Consider the following 20,516-nt stretch of genomic DNA (forward strand, 5'->3'; position numbering starts at 1 on the left):
ACTCCGACCGATTTCAGATGCCTGCATCACGTCCCTCAGGGTCTGCTAGGGTCTACCTACAGGTAACATGTAATACTGACGTGAGCCCTGCCCCTCCGAGCCGATGAGGCTCCACATAAGTAATACTTACACTTCTGATGGGGAAAGTGACAGTGGCAGGACTTACAACAAATTCCCCGGGTGTCGACTCTTGTGGTCACTCGATTGTTTAGGTGTACGGGTAACCCTTGACTATCGCGGATAGTAGACACAGTTATGTCAACTCTCGAACTTCGGTTGCTGTATTTTACCATAGCTTCGCGCCACCTCGCAACAAGAACGGAATTTGTCGGGAACGCCCACGTTGTCTCCTCGACCACGGACCGCATCCTAGGGCCTCGGCGAGAGGAAGTGCATCCTTTCGCGAAGGTAAATTTCCGTACCTGCGTCAGAGAGTCTGCCTTGTCTGCAGGTCCACCAGTAAGCAAAAGAAAAGGCAGAAGTTTCCAGCGCTCGAGCACTGCTAACAAAGAGAGGTAAGGGGAAGCTAACGTTTCGACGGATTGAATTACTTCAGCTCAGAATCATTCAAGACTGGATGTACAAAGAACGATAGTCCTGCCACTAGTGTATCAGCCACATTGCATTTTTGGAACGAGACTATACCATGCTGCGCAGGTTGTTTCACATTTTCGTCGCATGGAATAAGACAGCTGCTGTGGGTCCATCCCATCAGGCCTGGGTTCACACCTGCCAAGAAAAGACCAAAAACGAAGCCTATGTCAAGACACAGAAATCCAGATCATCCAATCAAGTTCCAGACATTCTCAGAGGTGTGAATTCTGCGACGGCTTTCATTTTTTTTAACTTGAGCGCTAGCTAAAGAGGCAAAGTCAAGGTATCACGCAAAGTAGTCAAGGTGGACCCGAGGACCAGCGTCACTCGGCGGTGTCCCGCACCCGTGTAAGTACAATCATTTCGGCTCCATGATAGTTGCCTCATGGCATCTCTCGTGATATGACGGCCATCAATGTCAAGAGGGTACGGTGGCACATATTCGAGGAGAGAGCAGAGGCGCGAGATGGAATAACTTCATGTTTCGCATGTCTCCCTGGATGACTTCTACCGACCGCTTCCGCTGCCCTGGTTTTTCAGGTTTCCGTACTTGGCCGTTTGTTTTCACCATATGAGTGTGGTGCCCTGCCGTTTCCACGTTTTTAACCTGATTGTCTTCACCTACCCCCCGGGCTCGGACATAACTAAAGCGACGATTTGTCCGATTATCATCTGTTGGTCGCTATGATTGGGACGCGGGGATTCTAAGTGAAGGGGGGTGCCCTAACACTGCATAACCCTACGCTATTATCTGCAGTCTTCATTTCCACAATACTAAACTTACCGCCGTGCAGATACTTACAAGGCAACTGTTGGTTCATCTCCAGAGAACGAGCAAGCTGGTGGGGCTTTAATGATACAGTAATCCCTTCAGGTTGCGGCAGGGACTGTCCCTCGTGGAGGGGGAATATGAGCTTTTCGACGGAAATATTGATGTCATCTGGGGGTAAAATAAAGCTCGTTACAACCTAGATCCCTTGCGAAGGCGGCTCCTTTCCATTCATGAAAGAAACATGATCACACCCGGACGAAGGCGAGACGCAAGCGAAAATTTAGCAGCTATGTTCTGTGGGTAGTCTTGATGTACCACACACAATCAGTATCACATAAGTTTTCACGACAGGAATCTTCAGGTCTCGGCACAGTGCTATCCTCGAGGACGGCCGAGATGCCGCATCGGACACGATGATGGGATCATGTAAGTCGTAAGGGCACTGATTCGCGTCATGTTCTTTCGAATCTTTCGTTCTGCTTGGGAGGCTGACAAGTGACGCGATACAGAGGAGAAGCTTACACGGTTCGGCATCAGTCAGCATGTAAAGCCAGTAGGCATAACAGAACCCAACTTTGAACGTTTCTACCAGGTACCAGGGTTACGACATAACTTACTGGGTGGATTCCGGGTACATGCAGATTAGTTTGTATAGCAGCCGCCAAGGGTCGCCATACGGTCGACTTGTGGCTCTGCAATCATCGTGTTAGTGTCGATGATTCCATCTAAGTCCTCACACTGGCGAATGGGCGATGGTGGGAGGGCGGTCTGTGAACATACGGTCCTAACTAAAGTTGCCTCGAGTCACTAATTCGGATGCAAACGCCGAAGGTATGGGTGGCAACTAGCTCTTTGGGGAATGACTTGCATGGCCATGGGGTCCCAGACTTCGGGATAACGGGACACCCGTGATTATGAAACGCGGCAGACGGAGAAAAGGCTGCGTAAGTGCGGTGCATTCAAACGACCTACGAAGAATTTGATATTCCTGACGCTTATCGTACTCGTACTCTGCTGGCGGTCCGAAATGTGAATGTAACATTTGGAACAGGTCCAATTACTACATCCTCAAAGATCGGAGCCTTTTGCGGCGCTGCGCCCTCGCTGCTCGGGATATCCCAGTGGGTTACACAGCCACACCGTGTTGTTAGGGACTATCATCTGAATCGATCGAGTTCTTTGTTCTCGGGTGAGAGTGATCATATTGTGATTGCACGGTTGCTTGTCATTCGAGGATGGAAACTGCGGACCCTGCCATCGGCATTAAGCTCGCCAATACCAATGGCAACAGCGCCTCTTCCTCGGCTCCAGCAGCCTCCCCAGCACCATCCGCACCGCCAACCCTCCACGATCGCATCCAAACCCTCACTGACATCCACGCACGTCTGACTACACTTCGTCATGTTCCATCTATGACCTTAAAACCTCCCAATTTCTCACCGACCTTCGATGTTGTTAATCAGGACTTCTCCGTTGCAGGTTTTGATGCCCACCCCACACATGATCTATTCCAGAAGGTGAAGAGTCTGGCAGAAGCTGTGAGGTCCGCCAAAGTTCAGGACGCGTTGCGTGCTGCCAAAGAGAGCGAGGAGGTGGATAAAAGTGACCTCGGGATGGGGGTCGGGTCGTTGGGGAAGAGAGGATGGGAGATCCGAAAGTATACATCTCCGCTCGCTATCGTGTATTTGACTGATGAATCAGCACCCGAATCATGACATTCGCTCGTGAAGACGTCCGCCATCACCCGTTGGCTCGCCGCAACCTTATGTCCCGCCTCCAGCACGTTCCTCTTCATTATTTTCTCCTCCAGAGGATGATCCACCGCCACTCCGAGCTGAATCGTTGGTCGGATACATTCGCTCGTTTAACAAAGGCTCGCTGCCCGAATTCAAGCAACCACCAGTCCCACCGATTCCAGGTATTGAGCAAATCCCGGTGCCTACGTGCAACCTTGCAATATGGTCTCGAATAAAACGATCTGGTAAGACAACAGGGGCTGACAAAAGTGGATTTTGTGAATAGTAGGAATTTACTGAGCATCGCAGACCAGAGCACAAAACTGAGCATCCCGGTGATCCTGCGTTTCACGATAGCAGACGTCCTAACTGCATATGTATCTCTCATATTCGAGAAGGAGGAAGATCCGCTCGTGATAGAAAAGGCGACCGCGTTCGGTCCGAGAGAGAGGGTATGTGTCACTTATAATTTTCCAACGATTTTCCATTGTCTGATAAGCTGCTTTCTTTCGGACGGCGGTTGTGGTCCTGGTCATGGCAAACCCGGCTATGCTTGGGATGGGACAGAAATTTCCACACGAACAATCAGATTACCAGGTTTATCAAGTTCTTTCACAGCACCTTGCTAAGATGCTGCAGTCGCACCCGCTCGTACCGCTGCAGACGTTGATGGTATGTTATAATTCCCCCAATCATCCCTGTCCCTTATGTTTTCGCAACAAAACACAGCAAGCTCTTGTATCGTACCGAACCTTGTTCGTAGATCAGTGCACTAGTTGCCAACGTGTACTGTCCCTTGAGGGACACATTCCCCCTGTTGGCAGGATATGGATACCCAAGGACGGCTCATTCTCGAATTCTAGTTCGAATCACGATAATGCGGGAAGAAACAAGGGACAAGCGGAGTCGGGTGTGTCCACACCCGGAGCGATGGAGGTCGTTTCTGGAAAAGAGACAATGGATCATCTCTCTATGGACCGCTGGGAGCCACGTCATGTTACTTGTCTGTACAGCTAGGCAGAATGCGCCTGTGTATCTTTCGGATCTGCATCAAGATGGTATCCAAAAACGTATCAAAATGATGTTCACCGTCAACACTAGTCGACTCGGCCACTGGGACCCACCGAAACGCAAGGTCACGTTTGCATGACACAGGACTGCGGCAGAGGTGTGATGGAAGCGTCGCTCTAGGGAGTATTTAGACATTGTGGGTCCAAGGAACAGATCTCGTGACAAGTGATGCTGCTATTTTCTGCGGGATAAGGTAAAGACGACCATAGGACGAGCGTGGCGCACAAGGAATCGAGTTAGCATCAATGTTAGAGCAAGTCGCAGATCTCGCCCCCTGGCGTCTCTGGTTACGATAATGGTAGACGTCGGGAAGCCAACAGGCGCAGAGACTGGAACCCATGGAGAAACCTAGAGAAACCTGAACTTGGATAAATGTTACTCAGTGGCCAAAACTTATGTTTATGCAGGGTGCAAGTACATTACATTTGCAATGATGAGATGCGGCGGTGTGGGAACAAGATAAACGGTCACCTGAAGTGGCCAATCGGGTTTGGTGCTCGGACTCGGAAATATGTCAGTGGGAAGTTCAAAAGAGAAAAGGGTGGCGTCTCCGGGAGTTGTTTGAAACGCGAGGCTATCGCGGAAGAGTAATACGTACCAACGGACGCACGCATGTAGTATACCGAAGAAGACCTGGTATATGATCACACTTACAGGAACGCGGACCCATAGATGACGATGCGGATAACGGCAGCCGAGACCTGATCAAGGCGTGATCACGTCCAGCAACTTAGACATGCCAATCCCATGCAACAGAGCGACAGCTGTGCAGTATAAACAAACATTTCCAAGGCTGTTGAATTCCGCATTGTCTTGCCAGACAAGTTATTGTTCTCGCCCAACTTGGGCGCTTGTTCAAGCAGCCAGCTGTACCCCGCGAAGGCATAAACTGTCAGTTAACGTTTTCACCACGGTCATTTCCTGATACGGCTGTTTGATCCGGAGAAGAAATATCGGGGATTATGTAAATTTAGATTTCAAGCTCGTTTTGGCTTGGTCCTGCATCTTATCGTTGAATGTCTGGTGATTTTATTCAGATAAAAACGACGTCTCGCGTATGTCTGCTCAGCTGAGAAGCCCTGCTTTGCGATGCGGCGGCATCTTCCATCTGGCCTGCCAAGCGAGATCCCGTGGCGATCAGCCTACGATCGGTAACATTTTTCTTTTTACCTCAAATGGCGAGTGTGCAGGTGACAGCAAGTCGGTAGTTTCCATAATAAATGGTGCTCTTGTTATCATCAGAAAAGGCAAAAGAGAGACACGAGCCTATCGTCCCATCAGTTCCTGAGGCCGATCTCATCTCTCCCGGTATGGACGATTTACGCTTGCTTTCTGGCACACCATCATCTTAGATTGTTGGACTCCTTTGTCCTATAAGTATCCGTCATTTCCCAACCTTTCCCGCCTCCGACAGCATCCAGTCGATTTGAGCCAAGCTACTCTCCTGTGCGCTTCCTCGTCCCCCTGTTTGTGGCCACGGACTGCCTAAAGTCCACTCGGTACTCCGTTCATCACGACCAATTTTTAAATACTCGACAACCCCCGTTTATTTGTCCTTCCTGGGCTGGCTTTTGTTGACCGTCCTGCGAATCGGTCTGTAATCCAGCAACACTTGCCCCTCCTACTTGTCACCAGTTGCGACGAACTGCAATTCTTCTTCTCTGTCCTCCTATACCGTTTTGTAACAGTACATTCAATTTGACAGGCACTCTTCCGTTTTTCTGAAAACTTTTACAGGATGTCGGCTTCTACCCTTTCTCCTGGAAGTGCTGCCCATCGGGGCGCGCTACACGATGACAGTCACTATCACACCGATGGCTCTAATTTTGATCAATTCATACGTTCAGCTCATTCACCCGCGGGCGGGAATTTATCCGTATTAAGTTATTCACCTGCTCACGGAACAGCTGGAACACGCCTCCAGGTCACATTCAACTGTAAAAATGATATAGGGCTCGACGTGCGCGTGCGCCTCGTGGTCGGAAGCCTGCGAGTGACAACAAGTATAGATGAATCAGAACCTCCTGGATCTGGCAGCTGGCAGCTGGACTGCTTCAGGTACCATCGTTCGCAAAAGCGAGATGGCCCTCCTCGACGGTCCCCCTGACTATTGAGGCAGTCGACAAAGATAATCGCGTCTTGGATTGGGTCAGATTTGGTGCATTTACTTATGGGGACGCTGGTGAGCATTTAAAAAAAATTTCGTCAATGTGCTGCGTGCTTATAGGGCGGCCACAGTACTAGAAGAGTCCTTGGCTCGTCAAAATCCGCTGAGACCAGGATACGACTTGTCGTCGGGTAGCTGTCCGCCGCCACCATCTCTTCGTTTGGTCACGGGGGTGGGTAGCCCGGACCGGTCATCCAAGCGGAAGAGTCCTTACAACGTTCCGCCGACACCCATTTCCGACTCGGACTATTCTTCATCGCGGTCTAATCCTCGACCCCCTCAATTCATCAATCAGCCGCCTAATGTGCCTGGTCTGCGGCGCATCCGGCAAGGCGCGGAGCAGAACGAGCAGAATAGTCAGAATGCCGTCCTCGATATCCTGACGCCTTTAGAGAGCCTTTGCTATAATTGGGACGAATCTGAGCTGCAAGCGGGTCGTCGGCTTGTTCGGTTCCGACGGGTGCAGGACCGCAATAGCCTTATGGTTTCTGCGGAGTCCATCTCACAGGCAGATTATAACCCCAATGATACTGTCGTCTCTTGCATCTATCGCGAGGAGACAAACAGTTTCTGCGTCACATCTGTCGACATCATCCATTTGCTGCAGCGGCTCGTCGATGCTGAGTTTGAGGTTGACGAGAAGAACAGAATCCGTAGGAATCTCGAGGGTCTTAGGCCAACAACGGTGTCAAAGTCGAGACCCGGTTTCGAGTCCTTTTTCCAGCGGATCATGGATTTCCCCGACCCCAAACCAAGGAAAATTGAAAAGGACCTGAAGGTGTTCGACTGGAAGTTGCTTCCACAGGCTCTGGATAAAATTATTTCGAAATATGTGAGTACATTTTAGGACGAAGCCTTCGACGCGATGACCAACTGCTTTGATCCCTGAAATAGTCAATGTATACCTCCCCCCCTTCCACAAGCCCTGGCAGTAGGGAAGATGGATGTGAATATTTGGCAAGTCGCCGACAAAGCGCCGCCCCGGGCTCTTCGAAAGATGAGCGCTTCGAGTATCTCCCATCATACAACGATGGCGGTTCATTCACATCGGCAACAGCGACGTGCCCTGATTCGCACTTAGAAATGTCGCAACTTACTCAACTATCACCCCTGGCGCACCTCTCGCCGTTCCCCAAGGAAGAATCAGATGATTCCGACCCTGCACAAGTACATAGCAATCTATTCCCCGTCCAGGAGGGACCGCTTTCGCTTGTCTACATGGACCCGCTTGGGCTCCCGAACAATCTGGACGGAGATATGGCCTACGATATCCACTCGTCCTCGGACGACATATGCCACGATGGTGCTAACGGGGACGCCGGCCTGCGGGTTGAACCGGCTCATGATTGGGGAACTGCCCCTCACCGGCATAACCATGATGCGGACGTGATGCTCGGTTTCTCTGTTCCCGAATCGTCTGTCTTTCAAACAGAGACTACGCGTGCGCAACGACATGGACACGCATACTCCAGCACCCAAGAGCATGCGCAAACACCTGCACATATCCTTGCAGACGACCAAGTAACCGCGTATCCCTCCGTCGGTTCTGAGATACTCTCTCTCACAGGTCAATACGGATTCTCGGGTGCGCACGAGTCCATCGATCTCTACTCTCCCATCCGTTATAACACGAATCCGTACGACTCATTTGAACTTCAACCCCGGGAGTACAGCATGGACATCCATAATGGCACGAGCGACCGTGCCGTAAGCATGAGCAAGATGAATGCTGCTGCGCTGGCGGGACAGGTTGCATTCTGAGTATTCGGTCTCGTTTAACGTGACTACAAGCTTACACAGTGATACCGCTTTTTCGCGACCCATGGCCTCGTGATATTCACGCCTCACGCTTTCCATGGAAAATCCCGACAACCCATACTGGTTACCCTATTTCGTCGTTGGTCGAGACGCCCCAGCGACCCCGCTGCCTCTTCTCGTCCCATTCCCCTCCCTCTGTCATGTTCCCTCCGTTGCTGTGCTCGACTTTGCAATCCCGTATCATGTAGGAATGTATATCTTTGAAGATCTGGCCTGTTGTATGTCATAAAACGCTGCAATTTCCCCCGTGTCATCCTATATCGTCCGTATACTACTCTCATAGTCTGTCTACCTATCCGTGTACCGTTCACAATGCCTATCACCTGATTTGGACTGAATAGATTTTGACGTAGTAGGCTTTCGTAGCTGGGTATGGGTCTTGAAGGTGGAGTGTTTGTCAAAAATCCAAAGATCCACTGGTAATACTGGCGACGTTCCTGTTGCATGTACACACGTCCCGGGTGGAAATACGTACTCAGAGAGATCAAGGCATCGAACCTTGTCCAGTCGGAAAAAATACACAACTAGCAAATACGTACACACATTGCATCAGACGTCAAATCTACGCTCTTCTATACCCCTGATCCCAGCACTTATGATTCGTCGCTCATCAAACACTACCGTCCCACGCGACCAGGTTGAGCCCCGCTCCATACATACCCCTACGCCTGCCTCCTCACCCGATTGTTCTGCCGGAGGCGCAACCTCAGCAGGACGTCCACTCTCTAGGTCCCACACCCAAATAGAGCCATCTGCACCAAGACTCACACATCGTCCGTCTGCAACCGCAACGGCAGAAATAGGCCCACAGGGACCATACAGCGTGCGAACAAACGTCAGCTTAGGTCCATGTAAGGAGGTGGATGGGGGCAGGTTTAGACGATACAACTGGAGTTGGGCGAAGGAGTGGCATGGTGAGGAGACATGTGTCCTTGGCAAAAGTTCTATGGACTGAGCGCCAGACGGTTGCGATACACTGGAGCTGCTGGCCTCCACGGATTCCGCTCCCGCCAAGAGTGTTTGCAGAGAGTCTTCTGGAGCCAGAACAACCCATTTTCCGTCTGTCTGCGTGTCCGCAACTTGCGTGACTTTGCGGCTCCACTGAGCACTCATCGCCTGGAGTTTATTTTCATCAATCCATCCCTGAGGAACGTCAAACGCTCTTGCCGAGCGAGTCCCGCTGACAACGAAGGTCCCAGGAGTAGAGACTTTCGGAGGTTCAGCCAGTGTCGCCAAGGACGACGAAGTGGATCGAGGGCGGGATATTATGAGTTCTGTTGCGCCCACGCTCCAATGGGAAGGGTAAACGGGGACAGAATACGCGAGCACTAGTTTAAATGACAGGGAGCTTGGCATGGCAGACAGGACGATAGATGCAGGAGGATGGCTTGTGAATGAGCTTAAAGTTTGCGTATGGGTGATAGATTCGCCGCTGAGATCGTATATCATTAATGAGAACGACTGCGATAACGTGACCAATAGGGGGTGGTGGTAAGCAGCGTGTGTGATCGGGACACGATGCTGAGGTAAAGGGATGTATGTTCGTTTCGGGACAGTCGTTATCACAGATGGCTTGTAGTCGTAAATAAAGAACTCTCCCGTAGAGAGGAAGACCGCAAGTGACACTGCGGGACCGCAAGGCATTATCCTAGAAGCGAGCGGGGACTGGTCGAGAACCATGGTGGAGATGCTTAATGGCCCGCCGCTAAGCTGCGACTTGCACTTAAGAGTCATTGGTTGGGTTCCGCGATCCCTAAGAAAAATAATTGGTTGCTCGGAGCACTCAGCAGGGGCAAAGATGGTCGAGGTTCCTGCCAGTAACACGTGCCATTTAGGCAGGGGCACCTTTGAGTGAGTAGCTATGCGACTCGACAAACGGTTAATGTCAATGCAGTTCCGGTCCTGGAAGATCTCGACGGCACAACGACCTTGATGATGTGGATAAGATCGACATGAAAAGAACTACCCTCGACGGTGCCCACCATTTCTCCAGTTCGAACTTATGCGATACATCCATTTCCAGTTGAAGGCACTCTCTTCCGGAGGATACGCTCTCGAGGGAAGCGGTTTAACTGACCTCCTGTCGGCCCTGCCATAGAAGCCCCTCCCACCCCTTAAGCGAGGGCGACCAAATTCCCTTAAAAACAGGGATTTCCACAGCTTGAAAGGTTTTATCAATTGTGGGGCTTTCAAAAACCAGTACGGTTGTGAGCATACCTGGTCATCGCTTGCAAGACGAGAGCAGTTCTTGTTGGTCGCCTGGACGGCGCAGAGGTCTCTGTGATCGAGGAATGAGAAGATGAAGAGCATGAGTTCATCATACAGTGCACTGTCAAAGGTGATGACCGAGCGCCGTTCGAACGACAGCTGTGGACCAGCATGGCGCTTTGGAACGGGCAGCGTGGCTGGCGATGCCCGGTGCTTCAAGTTGGACATGGCAGATGGTGTCTGACTGAGATCATCAGCAGCCTGGCATGTCCCAAACAGGCAGCCACACTTTGGATATGTCCCCCTCGCGAGGCCCGCAGGTGCTCCCTCGCAAGCTACATGCAACCCTTGACAGCCACAGAGGTCCAGTTCATGTCGTCAGGTATGCCAAAGGAAGCGCCAAGTACGTCCTCAGCGGCGGCCAAGATCGCTGTCGTACGTCTCTGGAACCCCGACCTTGGCACTGAAATCAAGGCCTTCGAAGCACATGGATATGAAGTTCTCTCCATCTCCGTGTAGGTGTACCGTCTCAGGATACCCAGTTCCACACCGACTAGCTTTGACAGGAGCCACGACAATGCCAAATTCGCGTCTTCCGGAGGCGATCGCTCTGTGTTCGTCTGGGACGTCACGGCCGGTGTTACGAGTCGGCGCCTGGCAGGCCACACAAGCAAGGTGTTTTCCGTTGAGTTCAACGTTGATGCCACTGTTCTTGCGAGTGGTAAGTGCTGTCATCACTCGACTTCCTTGTGAATGACAGAGTAGACAGGTTCCTATGATGCGACTGTTAGGCTCTGGGATCTACGGTGTGCATCGTGATAATAATTTAGATAATTGAGTCCTAAAAGTTGACAAGGTCGCAAAGCCGCGCTCCCATACAGGTCCTCGAAGAGGCCAAAGATGCAGTCCAGACCCTTCATGTCGACGGCAGCCACTATCATTTCCGGCTCAGTAGATGGTTACGTGCGCACATATGACCTGCGCAAGGGCGAACTTCGAGCAGACTTTGTCGGCCGTCAGCTCTTCTCCCCATCATCTCATCCTCTGTGATTGACTCCTGTGTCTCAACAGAACCAGTCACTTCCGTCATTCCATCTGCGGATGGGACAACGTTCCTCGTAGCCACCCTCGATTCGCATGTCAGACTTTTCGACTTCGGGACTGGGAAATTGCTCAACGCGTTACTGGGCCACTCACACACCTCAGTATCGGTGCCGCGCGTGTTTTGGACATGCCGAGGCGAGTGTGGTATGTGGTGATGAAGATGGACACGTCTGGGCGTGGGACCTTGTAGATGTAAGTACGCTCTTGACTGGAGAAGCTCTTGAGTGACCTGTTACAGGCCACCATTCTCCAACCCAACCCACCGCCAAAGGTTCATGATAAGGTAATCACCTGGACAGAGCATCATCCCACTCAGCCCGATGAGATGGTTACCGCGAGCGCAGATGGTACAGTAAAAGTATGGAGACATACATAAAATCGGGGCTTACTGAATCCTGTACATATTCATACACCCTACTGAGACTGAAAACGTTGTACCATAAAGGTATTATCAGCGACCCGAACCATCTACAGCAGCTTTTCAACCGCTTGCCGCAACGTTCCTCCTGGCTGTGGTTCCTTGGCTAGCTCTGGTGCCTGTCACCACACTGTCCAAATCAGAGAAGCTAGACCGTGTGGGTGAGGATCGATCCCAAGATGTCGCCATCGAGAGAACCTTGAAATCCTTGGAGTCATGAACGACCCCCACCTCTCCTGGACCCACCATCTCCACAGTCTCCGTCAACCTTGCGATGCGTGTCCACCTACGGTAGCGTGTGTACTTCCCGATCCCGCCTCGACCACTTGATCCTTCCCATTTATTATCCGCGTATACCCAACCTTCAGGATCCGTTGCGATGTCGTCCTCTGCGCCAGCGATGGCAGATGGGTCATCGATGTGCTGCTCTCCAGTTTTATCATATTCAGGACCGTGGCTCGGACCAGCTACTCCGCCCGAATCCCTGCCACGTACCGCACGTAACATCCGTGCCGCCGCCCCAGCCGTGTCTTCACTTGCATCCTTATCTCTAGGCGGCGATCTCTCCACCCGCCATACACCTTCCTGCCCCTCCCTTTTTACAACAACGCGCCATTCTGGTTCTTCCCACGTCCAGCTCGCAATACGTTTAGCCCGCGCCTCACCATTATCCACGGTGACATATGACACTGTGGGTGCTGGGAGCGAGAATGCAGCTGGAGGCGGGAGCGGCACATGCGAGGCACTACACCACGCAGGACGCTCACCGGGGAGGAGGGCAGCGGTCCAATCGAGGCCCATCCACCACCGCTGATTCTCGAACACCGTAAAGAGGAAGCGGACGGGCGGTGCTGGGGCGGGTCCACCCACGTCAACGGAGCGTGAGGTTGCACTAGCATACTCGGAGAAACCAGAGATGGGTCGAGAGTCATACGACGGAGGGGGGGATAGTGGGGAGGGAAGAGGAGTTCCGGAGAGCAGGGTACGCAAGTGATAGTATCCCCAACGAAGGTGTGCACTGCATGCAAGGGTTGCGCGTGCATTGCGGGCCCATCTTGCACGATGGATGAGCACGAACGTTCCTGTTATCGCAATGCAGATATGGAGGGGAACGAAATGGGTGAGAATGAGATATGGGGGATAGATAAATGCTGATACACGAAATAACGTCAACGATGGAGGTAATGGGAGGTCTGTAAAGGGTGACGAAGGGGAGGAGAGTATGTATTGTCGTCAAGTCTGATAATACAGCGTGGACGAGTTGCCTCGGTGGCCGGCTGAGACGATATTGACAAGCCATCATGTGATGACCACTTTCTTAACCCGCAGACGAACAATATTGCCAGTGGCATAAAGAACCTGCATGAAAAGTATTTTTTTTAAAAGCTGGTTCATCTGTGGTACTGGGACGTACTTGAGAGTAGCTTCTGAGAACAGGCAGAGCGCCCACCATGCACCGAGAGCCAACCAGCTCTCTTCCCATGGCGATTCCCAGCTTATGATTTCCAGAAGATGTCTGACTGCTTGAATATAAGGTGCGAGCGCAACGAGCTCATAGGTGAGAGGCGCCGGGGTTGAGGTCACGAACTCGAGGAGTGTGGGTTTCGGTGACGGAGGCACCACCGGGGTGGTTGGACGGACCGTCGCAGGAGCCGGGGACATCTGCAGACTTTTTGGACGTAAGTTGAACGGTGAGGGAGATTTGGACTTGGATGTCATCCACAGTTGCCCGTGATTTCTGTCTGATACTACATTCAGAGGAAATCAGACAGCCAAGTATTGGTATGCACACCTTGTTTTCAAGCTGTCCGCTGGGTCACTAATAGGCCGTTGGTAGCGAGCGCCTACCAAGGAAGCTCGACATGCTGCTAAGGTGCGTCAACTTGGTTGTTTGCAACATACGCCTACTTGACACTAGAAGCAGAGGGTTCTACCCGCGACCGCCAGTCTTCGCGGTGGGGACGGCTCTCATGGCAGTCGACCGCCATGGCCACTCCTTGCTTGTCCAATCTTTCCTCAGCCGACTACTCATTTGCGTGTTGATCGTTTCGTCGACGGCACTATTGACCCTGTTTGACACATCCCCCAAACTGATCCTGGACGACAGCGGTTCCGCATGGACGAACTCTCTACTTCGTTGGGACGCCTTCCATTTCGCACACATAGCCCGGGAAGGTTTTGTGTACGAGCATGAATGGGCCTTTTTCCCCGGGATTTCGCTTGTCATGCGTTGGTCCTGTTCCGTCCTATCGCTACTGGGTCTTAGTCCACCAGGGTGGCCTGCTCTCTTGATCGGTGGAGCCATCGTTGGGGCACTCTTAGATTCCACCCGCATTTTGTATCAACTTTCGTTACACCATCTGCGTTCACCCTCCGCTGCATTCCTGGCTACCAGTTCTCTCATTTTTCCCGAGCAGTCCTTCAGCGTCGCGGTTCGCCCCTTACAGTGAACCTTTTTTCACCTACTTTTCTTACAGAGGTATGCTTGCCTGCGTGCGATTGCAGTGGCTTCCACGCTTCAGTTTGCTTCACGAATCGCCGGTGCTTTCCGTTCCAACGGTGTCCTTCTCTGCGGCTTCATGATATGGAACATGCTCGTGGCTCCTCTCCTGTCTGGTCGCAAGGACTCGGTATGTGCATCTTGTGGTCCTTTGGTGTCGCCGAGGTCCATATTTGCGTTTAGCTTTCGCTGAACAGGACATTGTACTGCATCGTTTGCGTGGCCCTACCGCTTACTCCCTTTCTCCATCACAATTATAGCGCCTTCCTTCTGTTCTGTTCGTCTACGGAGGGCCGCCCTCAGTGGTGCGAAGAAGGCATGTTACCTTCGATATACACACATGTCCAACGCGAGTATTGGGATGTCGGTTTCCTTCGTTACTGGACAATTTCTAACGTCCCAAATTTCTTAATTTCGTTACCGGTGCTCCTGAATGTATGGATCTTTTGCATGTTCTACCTCTCTCATCTCCCTCGCATCCTCTGCGGTGGTCTTGCCCAAAGGGAATGGAAGAATATCGCTCATCCTCCATTGAAGAACTCATTATTCCTCAATCCCTCCATTTTGCCTCACGTTCTTCATGGCATCCCGCTTACTCTCATCCTGATGTTTAACGCACACGTTCAGATTGCCTTGCGAGTGTTGCCTTCACTACCCATGACATACTGGGCGGCTGCTCGACTCCTTATTGAGCAACCAAGATGGGGAAAGGCGTGGGTGACATGGAGCATAGTGTGGTGTGGGTTGAGCTGTGTTTTGTGGGCAGTCTTCCTTCCTCCTGCGTAATGCATGAGTGAGGTGACCTATCGCCGCTCCGTAGTTCTGATTAAAACAACCGCAATGACATAACTATCTGACCGAGTGGGATTCGAACTTGTGTCCCCGAGGGCCCGAACAGGACGGACCTTACGAATCATTTCCTCAAATGTCTAGTCGAGTGAGCACGCCATCGCACAGCGTCATTCATACATTAAATACCATACCTTGCGCGACATGCTGGCTGGTCATCCATTGACCACCATGGAGCAACCCGACGCGGTGGAAGGGAGGATGTTCAGCGAGCAGCCAGACGGCACGAAGGACCAAGTTCTTCCCACTGTGCACCGTGATACCTTGCACAGGGGCCTGTCAGCACGACAAGTCCAAATGATAGCTATTGCTGGTACTATTGGGACGGGCTTGTTTCTCGGGACAGGTCGATCCCTGGCTGAGGGTGGTCCTGCCAGCATGCTCATATGCTATACCCTTGTGGGATCGATAGTCTATGTTACCCTCCTTTTACTCGGAGAAATGGCTACACAATACCCAGTGGCGGGTTCCTTCAATGCGTACGCAAACCGGTTCTTCTCTCCTGCATATAGCTTTGCACTTTCGTGGAACTATTGGTTCAATGACGCCGTGTCTATGGCCTCGGATCTCACCGCTGCGCAACTCGTTCTCCAATTCTGGACAACATGGAACCCTTGGGTTGTCAGCCTCCTTTTCTGGGTGTTCCTCGTCTCTATAAATGCCGTCCACGTCAGAGCATATGGTGAACTAGGTTAGTCAGTTTTTCTGAATGGTAATCTCTCCGTATTCACTCGTTCAGAATACTGGCTTTCATTCCTCAAGGTCATAACGATAGTTATATTCATTATTGTTGGAATACTCGTCAATGTCGGCGTTAATACATCACACAAGTATATCGGCTTTCATAACTGGACCATCCCAGACGCGCCTTTCGTGGGAGGTTTTGGTGGTTTTGCAAGGGTTTTTGTGACAGCTAGCTTTGCGTGTAAGTACTCCTCTCCAAATGACTATGGGGTACAGAACATCATCTTCTTGCAGACGGTGGTACAGAGAGTCTCGGAGTTACCGCAGGCGAAACAAGGAATCCTTCTCGCAATATGCCGAGGGTTGTAAGATTTGTATTTTGGCGGCAAGTGGACCCATGGATTGTTTAACTTGTATCATTGCTCACATATTTGCGTAGGATTCTAATATTCTACGTACTTAGTATACTACTAATCGGCCTGAATGGTGAGTGTCCTTTCTCTCTGGGGGACGGGTTGGCAAACCAAGTTTTCAGTACCTTGGGATTATCCTGGTTTATCGAATAAGACTACTACGACGTCACCTTTTACGATTGTCTTCCAGCTTGCGGGTTCCAGTATGTTATATTCGTGGTCTTGGGGTCGAAACAAACCTGATGGGATTCAAATAGCTGCAGCCGCTTCCTTTATAAATACAGTCATACTCACTTCCGTGCTCTCCGCCGGAAACCATGCTTTGTTTGCGGGCACGAGAGTCCTTTACGGACTCTCTGTTGTGAAGCCTCGGCGATACGCCCCTCGGATATTCTCTCGGACCACGCCTAGTGGTGTACCTGTATTTGCCTTGCTGGCGACGAGTAGCGTGAGTGTACTCTGCTTTGGAAGCAGTTACATTGGGAGTGGTCAGCTGTGGGGCTGGTTGCAGAACATCGTTGGCGTTTCAAATCAGGTATGAAATGTTGGCTGGTGGATATTAATGTGTACCAAATTGTCTTTCGCTAGATTGCATGGCTTTCCATCGGCCTGGCGAGTTGGAGGTTTCGAAAGGCTTGGTTAGTGCAAGGGCGGCCTATAGAAGAGCTCAAGTTCCGCGTCGGTTGGACGTGGCCATGGGGACCCTACTTTGTGGTGCGTAGAACAGATTAATGAGTGACGTTGTCTTATCGCAACACAGATTATAACCGTGTCTGCGTTGATTCTAAGTAAGTGCTACATTTAGCAAGCCATTTTCATGGAGGTGCAGCTGACGAACCACTACAGTCCAAGGTTGGACCTCTATATACCCGACATTCTCACCCATCGACTTCGTTTCACTGTACATCGAGATACCCGTCATGGTTGTGATGTACATTGTCTGGCTCATCGTCAAGGCGACCGTGGCACGTTCCGCTCCCCCTGATGCCTCGGGAAACACACTACGGCATGCTAATGAGACCACGCCATTAACTGGTAGACGCAAGAGTCGCAAAATCGACTTAAGGGCTGCGTTTGACATTGTCGATATACTTACCGTTGATCTTCATGAGGACGAGTATGTGGAGGTTAACGAAGACGGGGCGGAGGATAGGGCACGTGAGCAGAGGTTGAGCGGTCGTTTTGGATGGTTTTGGCGGCTGTTTTATTACATTGCCTAGTCTTAGATGAATAGATGACGACCCGAGGTGGGGTCGAGAAAAGGGGTTTGTAGTGTTCTGATGCCTGAGTTCAGCAAGTCACTTTGCCGGAGTGGTTAACGGGATCGCCTGCTAACAGCTAAGCGGTTGGGCTTTGCCCGCGAGTGTTCGAATCGCTCAGGTGACGATTTTTTGCCTTCTTTTTCCCTTTCCTACTCCTTCCCACGCCTCTCTGGCCTCTGCAGTTGATGGCTACACGCACAGTCGCACACGTCCGATGACGATGAGCGCGAACAAGTATGCCAACCTCCCTGATATTGTCTGTTGCCGTCTTCCTCCAAAGTGTCAAATCGGCTGACGGCGGTGACCCAGGATACAGCGCCAGATGTCTATGAGACTGAGGACGTCATTCCATCCTCCCATGCGGACGTATGTTCCCTGCCTATTCATCGAGATCTCTGGCTCATGCACGCTGTCGCATGTACACATCTTCAAATAGAATGGCGACTCGACCGATGACGAACCGTCTGCCGTCCGCACTCGCACCAGGGCTGCGGGCGGTGCTACATTAGCTGGCCGCGAAGAGCTCGACACAAGCAACCTCATAAGTACGGAAGATGCTAGCAAGCATTTTAGAAAAGCAGAGCGGAAACGTATGTGTCATCAGCCAACCAGTTGATGTATGCCGTATACTGAACGAGGTACTATGGACCATCTGGTCATGCAATCCAATGCGTAATGCAGGTCGACCGCGGACGCGATATGCCTATCCGCCATCACCTTCTTCCAGTCGATCACGTTCCACGTCACGTTCATTATCCCCGACGCGTCGCTTGTCACTCCCCGCTCGATTGCGCGCTCTACAAGCAGAGTTAGCCACGCTTGAAGCAGAACTCGCTGATCCGTCAAACCCAGCGCTGCAAGCTCGTGAGAAGGGCGGCGATGTTGCTGATCCAGGCGAAATGATAATGGGACTTGTCGATGTGCGGGAGAGGCTGGAGAAAGTGAGAAACGCAAGAGAAGGCCGGGGGAAATTGGTCAGTGTGGTGCTGGGTGACAGATTCCGTGGCGGAGCTGGGGAAGAGAGGGATCGTCATGAAGGTACCCCTGAACGGAATGAAGGAGACATGGCCAAGGATAGTCATGTCAAGGACGGGGATGTCGCACCCGAGACACGGAGTATTACCGAAATGGACAAGCGCGTCGGCGAACTGGAGAAACTCATAGGATCGGTGAACGTCACACTTGACGAAGTAGGTCACTGTTTGTTTATGTCAGATTCCCTGTTGAACGCTCTTCTAGACGACGCCCCTCACGCCGCCTCTTCTCCCAATGCTAATGCGACTGAACAATCAGCTCACGCTGCTCACCCAACCGCGCCACATAGACTCCGTTTCAAGGCGTTTAAAATTGCTTTTGTCTGACCTTGAGCGCGCGTCGACTAATCAAGCACAAAAACGACAGAATGGCTTGCAAGATACCCCACCAGGAAGTGCCCCTGCTCAAGATGCCGTTCTCCCTTTACTTTCCCGCCTTGCTCCCTCCCTGCCACATATACCCCACATCCTGACCCGCCTTCGGACGCTCTCTTCATTGCATGGATCTGCAACCGACTTCCAAAGTACAGTTGCCGCTCTTGAAGAAGAGCAAAAGCGGACGCGAGAGGCACTGAATGCGCTGAAAACTGCTGTAGAAGGTGTCGAAAGCAGCCTGGAAGCAAACCGTACCACTGCTGCTGGTAACGTCAGCAATTTGGACGGGCGGGTCGACGACTTACTCAACAGATTAAATCTACTCTCGAAATGAAGACGGACTTACAGGGTATATGTCAAGAAATGATACACCTGTTCTGATTATACACTAAAATACAAGGATTTGACACAGCACAGATGGCAATTAATACAGTATAATTATCTTTTGAAGAGATTCGTGGGTCTGATCATTCAATCTCGACTCCATGCTCCTCAAGATACTGGCGCGCATGCTGCTTAGCTTCGTCAGAAACTCGAGGGTCTGCATATATCTTGCTCAGAAATCCGACTCGACATGTAAGTGACAATCTACTTACTGTGGATAGCAGCCTTATAGCCCGCCAAAACTCGAGTCCCGTGCTCCTCATCTGTTGCGTCCTGATGCCGCCCGTAAATTCCCGCGGCCTGAAGGACTTCTTCAGCGTGTTTCTTGGCCTCTTCTGAAGTGTACGGATCTAGGAAAGTTGGTTCATATCTGCGAGCTGCACAGCGTCTGCGGCGGACTCACTGCTCAGGGTGGCCTTGTAACCCGCAAGAACACGTCCTTCATCCTGTTGGGGGGGAGGCTTCTCAGCTGTCTCCTGTGGTGCGACATCGACATCCTGGCCCATTTCCCTGAGCCGTTGAATCGCGTGCTCTTTAGCTTCTTCGGACACGTGGGGGTTGTGAATTGCTGCCTTCAACCCTGCCACAACGCGTGTCGTGTCTTTGGTGTGCTCTGTTGCGCCATCATATTAGCCCGGCGAGTGTAATTGAGGTAAAAACTGGGTGACTCAACCTGACATGGTCGCTTCCTCTCTTTTTTTATCTGTAGGGACGAGGGTAATGGGTGTTGAAAAACTTGTTGGCAATTTTTTAACGGGGGTGTCTGCCTTTTTATATTTTCCCCGTGCTCTCGCGAATGGTGGATCAGTGACGTCGTAGTGACGCATCGGTCACGTGACACGACGTGACTTACGACCTGATATGGCCGAATATGGCATTCAAGGCTGCGTCACTGGGGGGAAAAGAATTTGGCAAACAGGTTCTAAGTTATTAGCTGCGGCCCGCGACCATCACTAGCGAAGAAGAAATTGGTACTTGATTTCAACAGCATGCAATCAGAGGACTATGTGCATATTGTTGCATCCCTCTCCATTCATACTAACATAAAGTGGAAACAAAGGCAGTCGCACCCAGCCAATTAGTCTTGGAGTCGCCATCATAAGTTGACCGACCATAAGGATCCTGTA

At 51.4% G+C, this 20,516-nt stretch overlaps 10 protein-coding genes and 1 non-coding gene across 11 annotated transcripts; 8 read left to right on the top strand and 3 right to left on the bottom strand.

Annotated features, from left to right (window-relative positions):
* Positions 1-385: 385 nt before the first annotated feature.
* On the top strand, positions 386-1,539 carry F5J12DRAFT_796602 (uncharacterized protein). The gene is made up of 4 exons (XM_051744129.1): positions 386-502; positions 552-812; positions 873-942; positions 1,018-1,539. The coding sequence occupies exons 2-4, from the start codon at positions 647-649 to the stop codon at positions 1,067-1,069; spliced, it is 288 nt and encodes a 95-aa protein (XP_051604809.1). The 5' UTR covers positions 386-502; positions 552-646; the 3' UTR covers positions 1,070-1,539.
* Positions 1,540-2,778: 1,239 nt separating this feature from the next.
* F5J12DRAFT_713019 (uncharacterized protein) lies at positions 2,779-4,119 on the top strand (the record flags this gene model as incomplete). Its single annotated transcript, XM_051740804.1, has 5 exons — positions 2,779-2,993; positions 3,097-3,347; positions 3,373-3,554; positions 3,670-3,774; positions 3,832-4,119. 5 exons carry the CDS (start codon positions 2,779-2,781, stop codon positions 4,117-4,119), a joined length of 1,041 nt encoding a protein of 346 aa, XP_051604810.1.
* Positions 4,120-5,485: 1,366 nt separating this feature from the next.
* On the top strand, positions 5,486-8,568 carry F5J12DRAFT_796613 (uncharacterized protein). The gene is made up of 5 exons (XM_051744130.1): positions 5,486-5,860; positions 5,911-6,231; positions 6,255-6,355; positions 6,412-7,172; positions 7,235-8,568. Exons 2-5 carry the CDS (start codon positions 5,912-5,914, stop codon positions 8,099-8,101), a joined length of 2,049 nt encoding a protein of 682 aa, XP_051604811.1. The 5' UTR covers positions 5,486-5,860; position 5,911; the 3' UTR covers positions 8,102-8,568.
* Positions 8,569-8,616: 48 nt separating this feature from the next.
* On the bottom strand, positions 8,617-10,636 carry F5J12DRAFT_186113 (uncharacterized protein). The gene is made up of 3 exons (XM_051738292.1): positions 10,376-10,636; positions 10,141-10,318; positions 8,617-10,086 (listed from the first exon to the last, which is right to left on the bottom strand). Exons 1-3 carry the CDS (start codon positions 10,592-10,594, stop codon positions 8,708-8,710), a joined length of 1,776 nt encoding a protein of 591 aa, XP_051604812.1. The 5' UTR covers positions 10,595-10,636; the 3' UTR covers positions 8,617-8,707.
* Positions 10,637-10,662: 26 nt separating this feature from the next.
* F5J12DRAFT_902578 (WD40-repeat-containing domain protein) lies at positions 10,663-11,846 on the top strand (the record flags this gene model as incomplete). Its single annotated transcript, XM_051748312.1, is given in 8 exon segments — positions 10,663-10,773; positions 10,793-10,881; positions 10,933-11,087; positions 11,136-11,172; positions 11,223-11,317; positions 11,438-11,571; positions 11,606-11,662; positions 11,709-11,846. 8 exon segments carry the CDS (start codon positions 10,663-10,665, stop codon positions 11,844-11,846), a joined length of 816 nt encoding a protein of 271 aa, XP_051604813.1.
* Positions 11,847-11,951: 105 nt separating this feature from the next.
* F5J12DRAFT_887695 (integral peroxisomal membrane peroxin-domain-containing protein) lies at positions 11,952-13,550 on the bottom strand (the record flags this gene model as incomplete). Its single annotated transcript, XM_051747209.1, has 3 exons — positions 11,952-13,081; positions 13,138-13,247; positions 13,303-13,550. The coding sequence occupies 3 exons, from the start codon at positions 13,548-13,550 to the stop codon at positions 11,952-11,954; spliced, it is 1,488 nt and encodes a 495-aa protein (XP_051604814.1).
* A 308-nt stretch (positions 13,551-13,858) lies between these two features.
* Positions 13,859-15,174, top strand: F5J12DRAFT_902579 (glycosyltransferase family 76 protein; the record flags this gene model as incomplete). The annotated part of the gene is made up of 4 exons (XM_051748313.1): positions 13,859-14,282; positions 14,314-14,381; positions 14,411-14,518; positions 14,572-15,174. The coding sequence occupies 4 exons, from the start codon at positions 13,859-13,861 to the stop codon at positions 15,172-15,174; spliced, it is 1,203 nt and encodes a 400-aa protein (XP_051604815.1).
* Positions 14,914-17,615, top strand: F5J12DRAFT_796628 (amino acid permease-domain-containing protein). The gene is made up of 9 exons (XM_051744131.1): positions 14,914-15,928; positions 15,977-16,162; positions 16,216-16,306; positions 16,361-16,407; positions 16,457-16,537; positions 16,592-16,869; positions 16,923-17,048; positions 17,095-17,122; positions 17,181-17,615. The coding sequence occupies exons 1-9, from the start codon at positions 15,382-15,384 to the stop codon at positions 17,552-17,554; spliced, it is 1,758 nt and encodes a 585-aa protein (XP_051604816.1). The 5' UTR covers positions 14,914-15,381; the 3' UTR covers positions 17,555-17,615.
* Positions 17,616-17,631: 16 nt separating this feature from the next.
* On the top strand, positions 17,632-17,720 carry F5J12DRAFT_t14. Its single transcript has one exon. It is a non-coding gene; the product is annotated as a tRNA-Ser (tRNA).
* Positions 17,721-17,729: 9 nt separating this feature from the next.
* On the top strand, positions 17,730-19,436 carry F5J12DRAFT_761266 (Dynamitin-domain-containing protein). The gene is made up of 5 exons (XM_051742122.1): positions 17,730-17,852; positions 17,906-17,962; positions 18,033-18,186; positions 18,278-18,786; positions 18,836-19,436. The coding sequence occupies exons 1-5, from the start codon at positions 17,811-17,813 to the stop codon at positions 19,337-19,339; spliced, it is 1,266 nt and encodes a 421-aa protein (XP_051604817.1). The 5' UTR covers positions 17,730-17,810; the 3' UTR covers positions 19,340-19,436.
* Positions 19,437-20,121, bottom strand: F5J12DRAFT_796634 (Conidiation protein 6-domain-containing protein). The gene is made up of 4 exons (XM_051744132.1): positions 20,063-20,121; positions 19,793-20,002; positions 19,602-19,739; positions 19,437-19,546 (listed from the first exon to the last, which is right to left on the bottom strand). Exons 1-4 carry the CDS (start codon positions 20,067-20,069, stop codon positions 19,473-19,475), a joined length of 429 nt encoding a protein of 142 aa, XP_051604818.1. The 5' UTR covers positions 20,070-20,121; the 3' UTR covers positions 19,437-19,472.
* Positions 20,122-20,516: the final 395 nt, after the last annotated feature.

The sequence above is a fragment of the Pisolithus orientalis genome (genome assembly GCF_024613125.1).
Source record: "Pisolithus orientalis strain OTSU chromosome Unknown F5J12scaffold_2, whole genome shotgun sequence".
NCBI classification, from domain to species: domain Eukaryota; kingdom Fungi; phylum Basidiomycota; class Agaricomycetes; order Boletales; family Pisolithaceae; genus Pisolithus; species Pisolithus orientalis.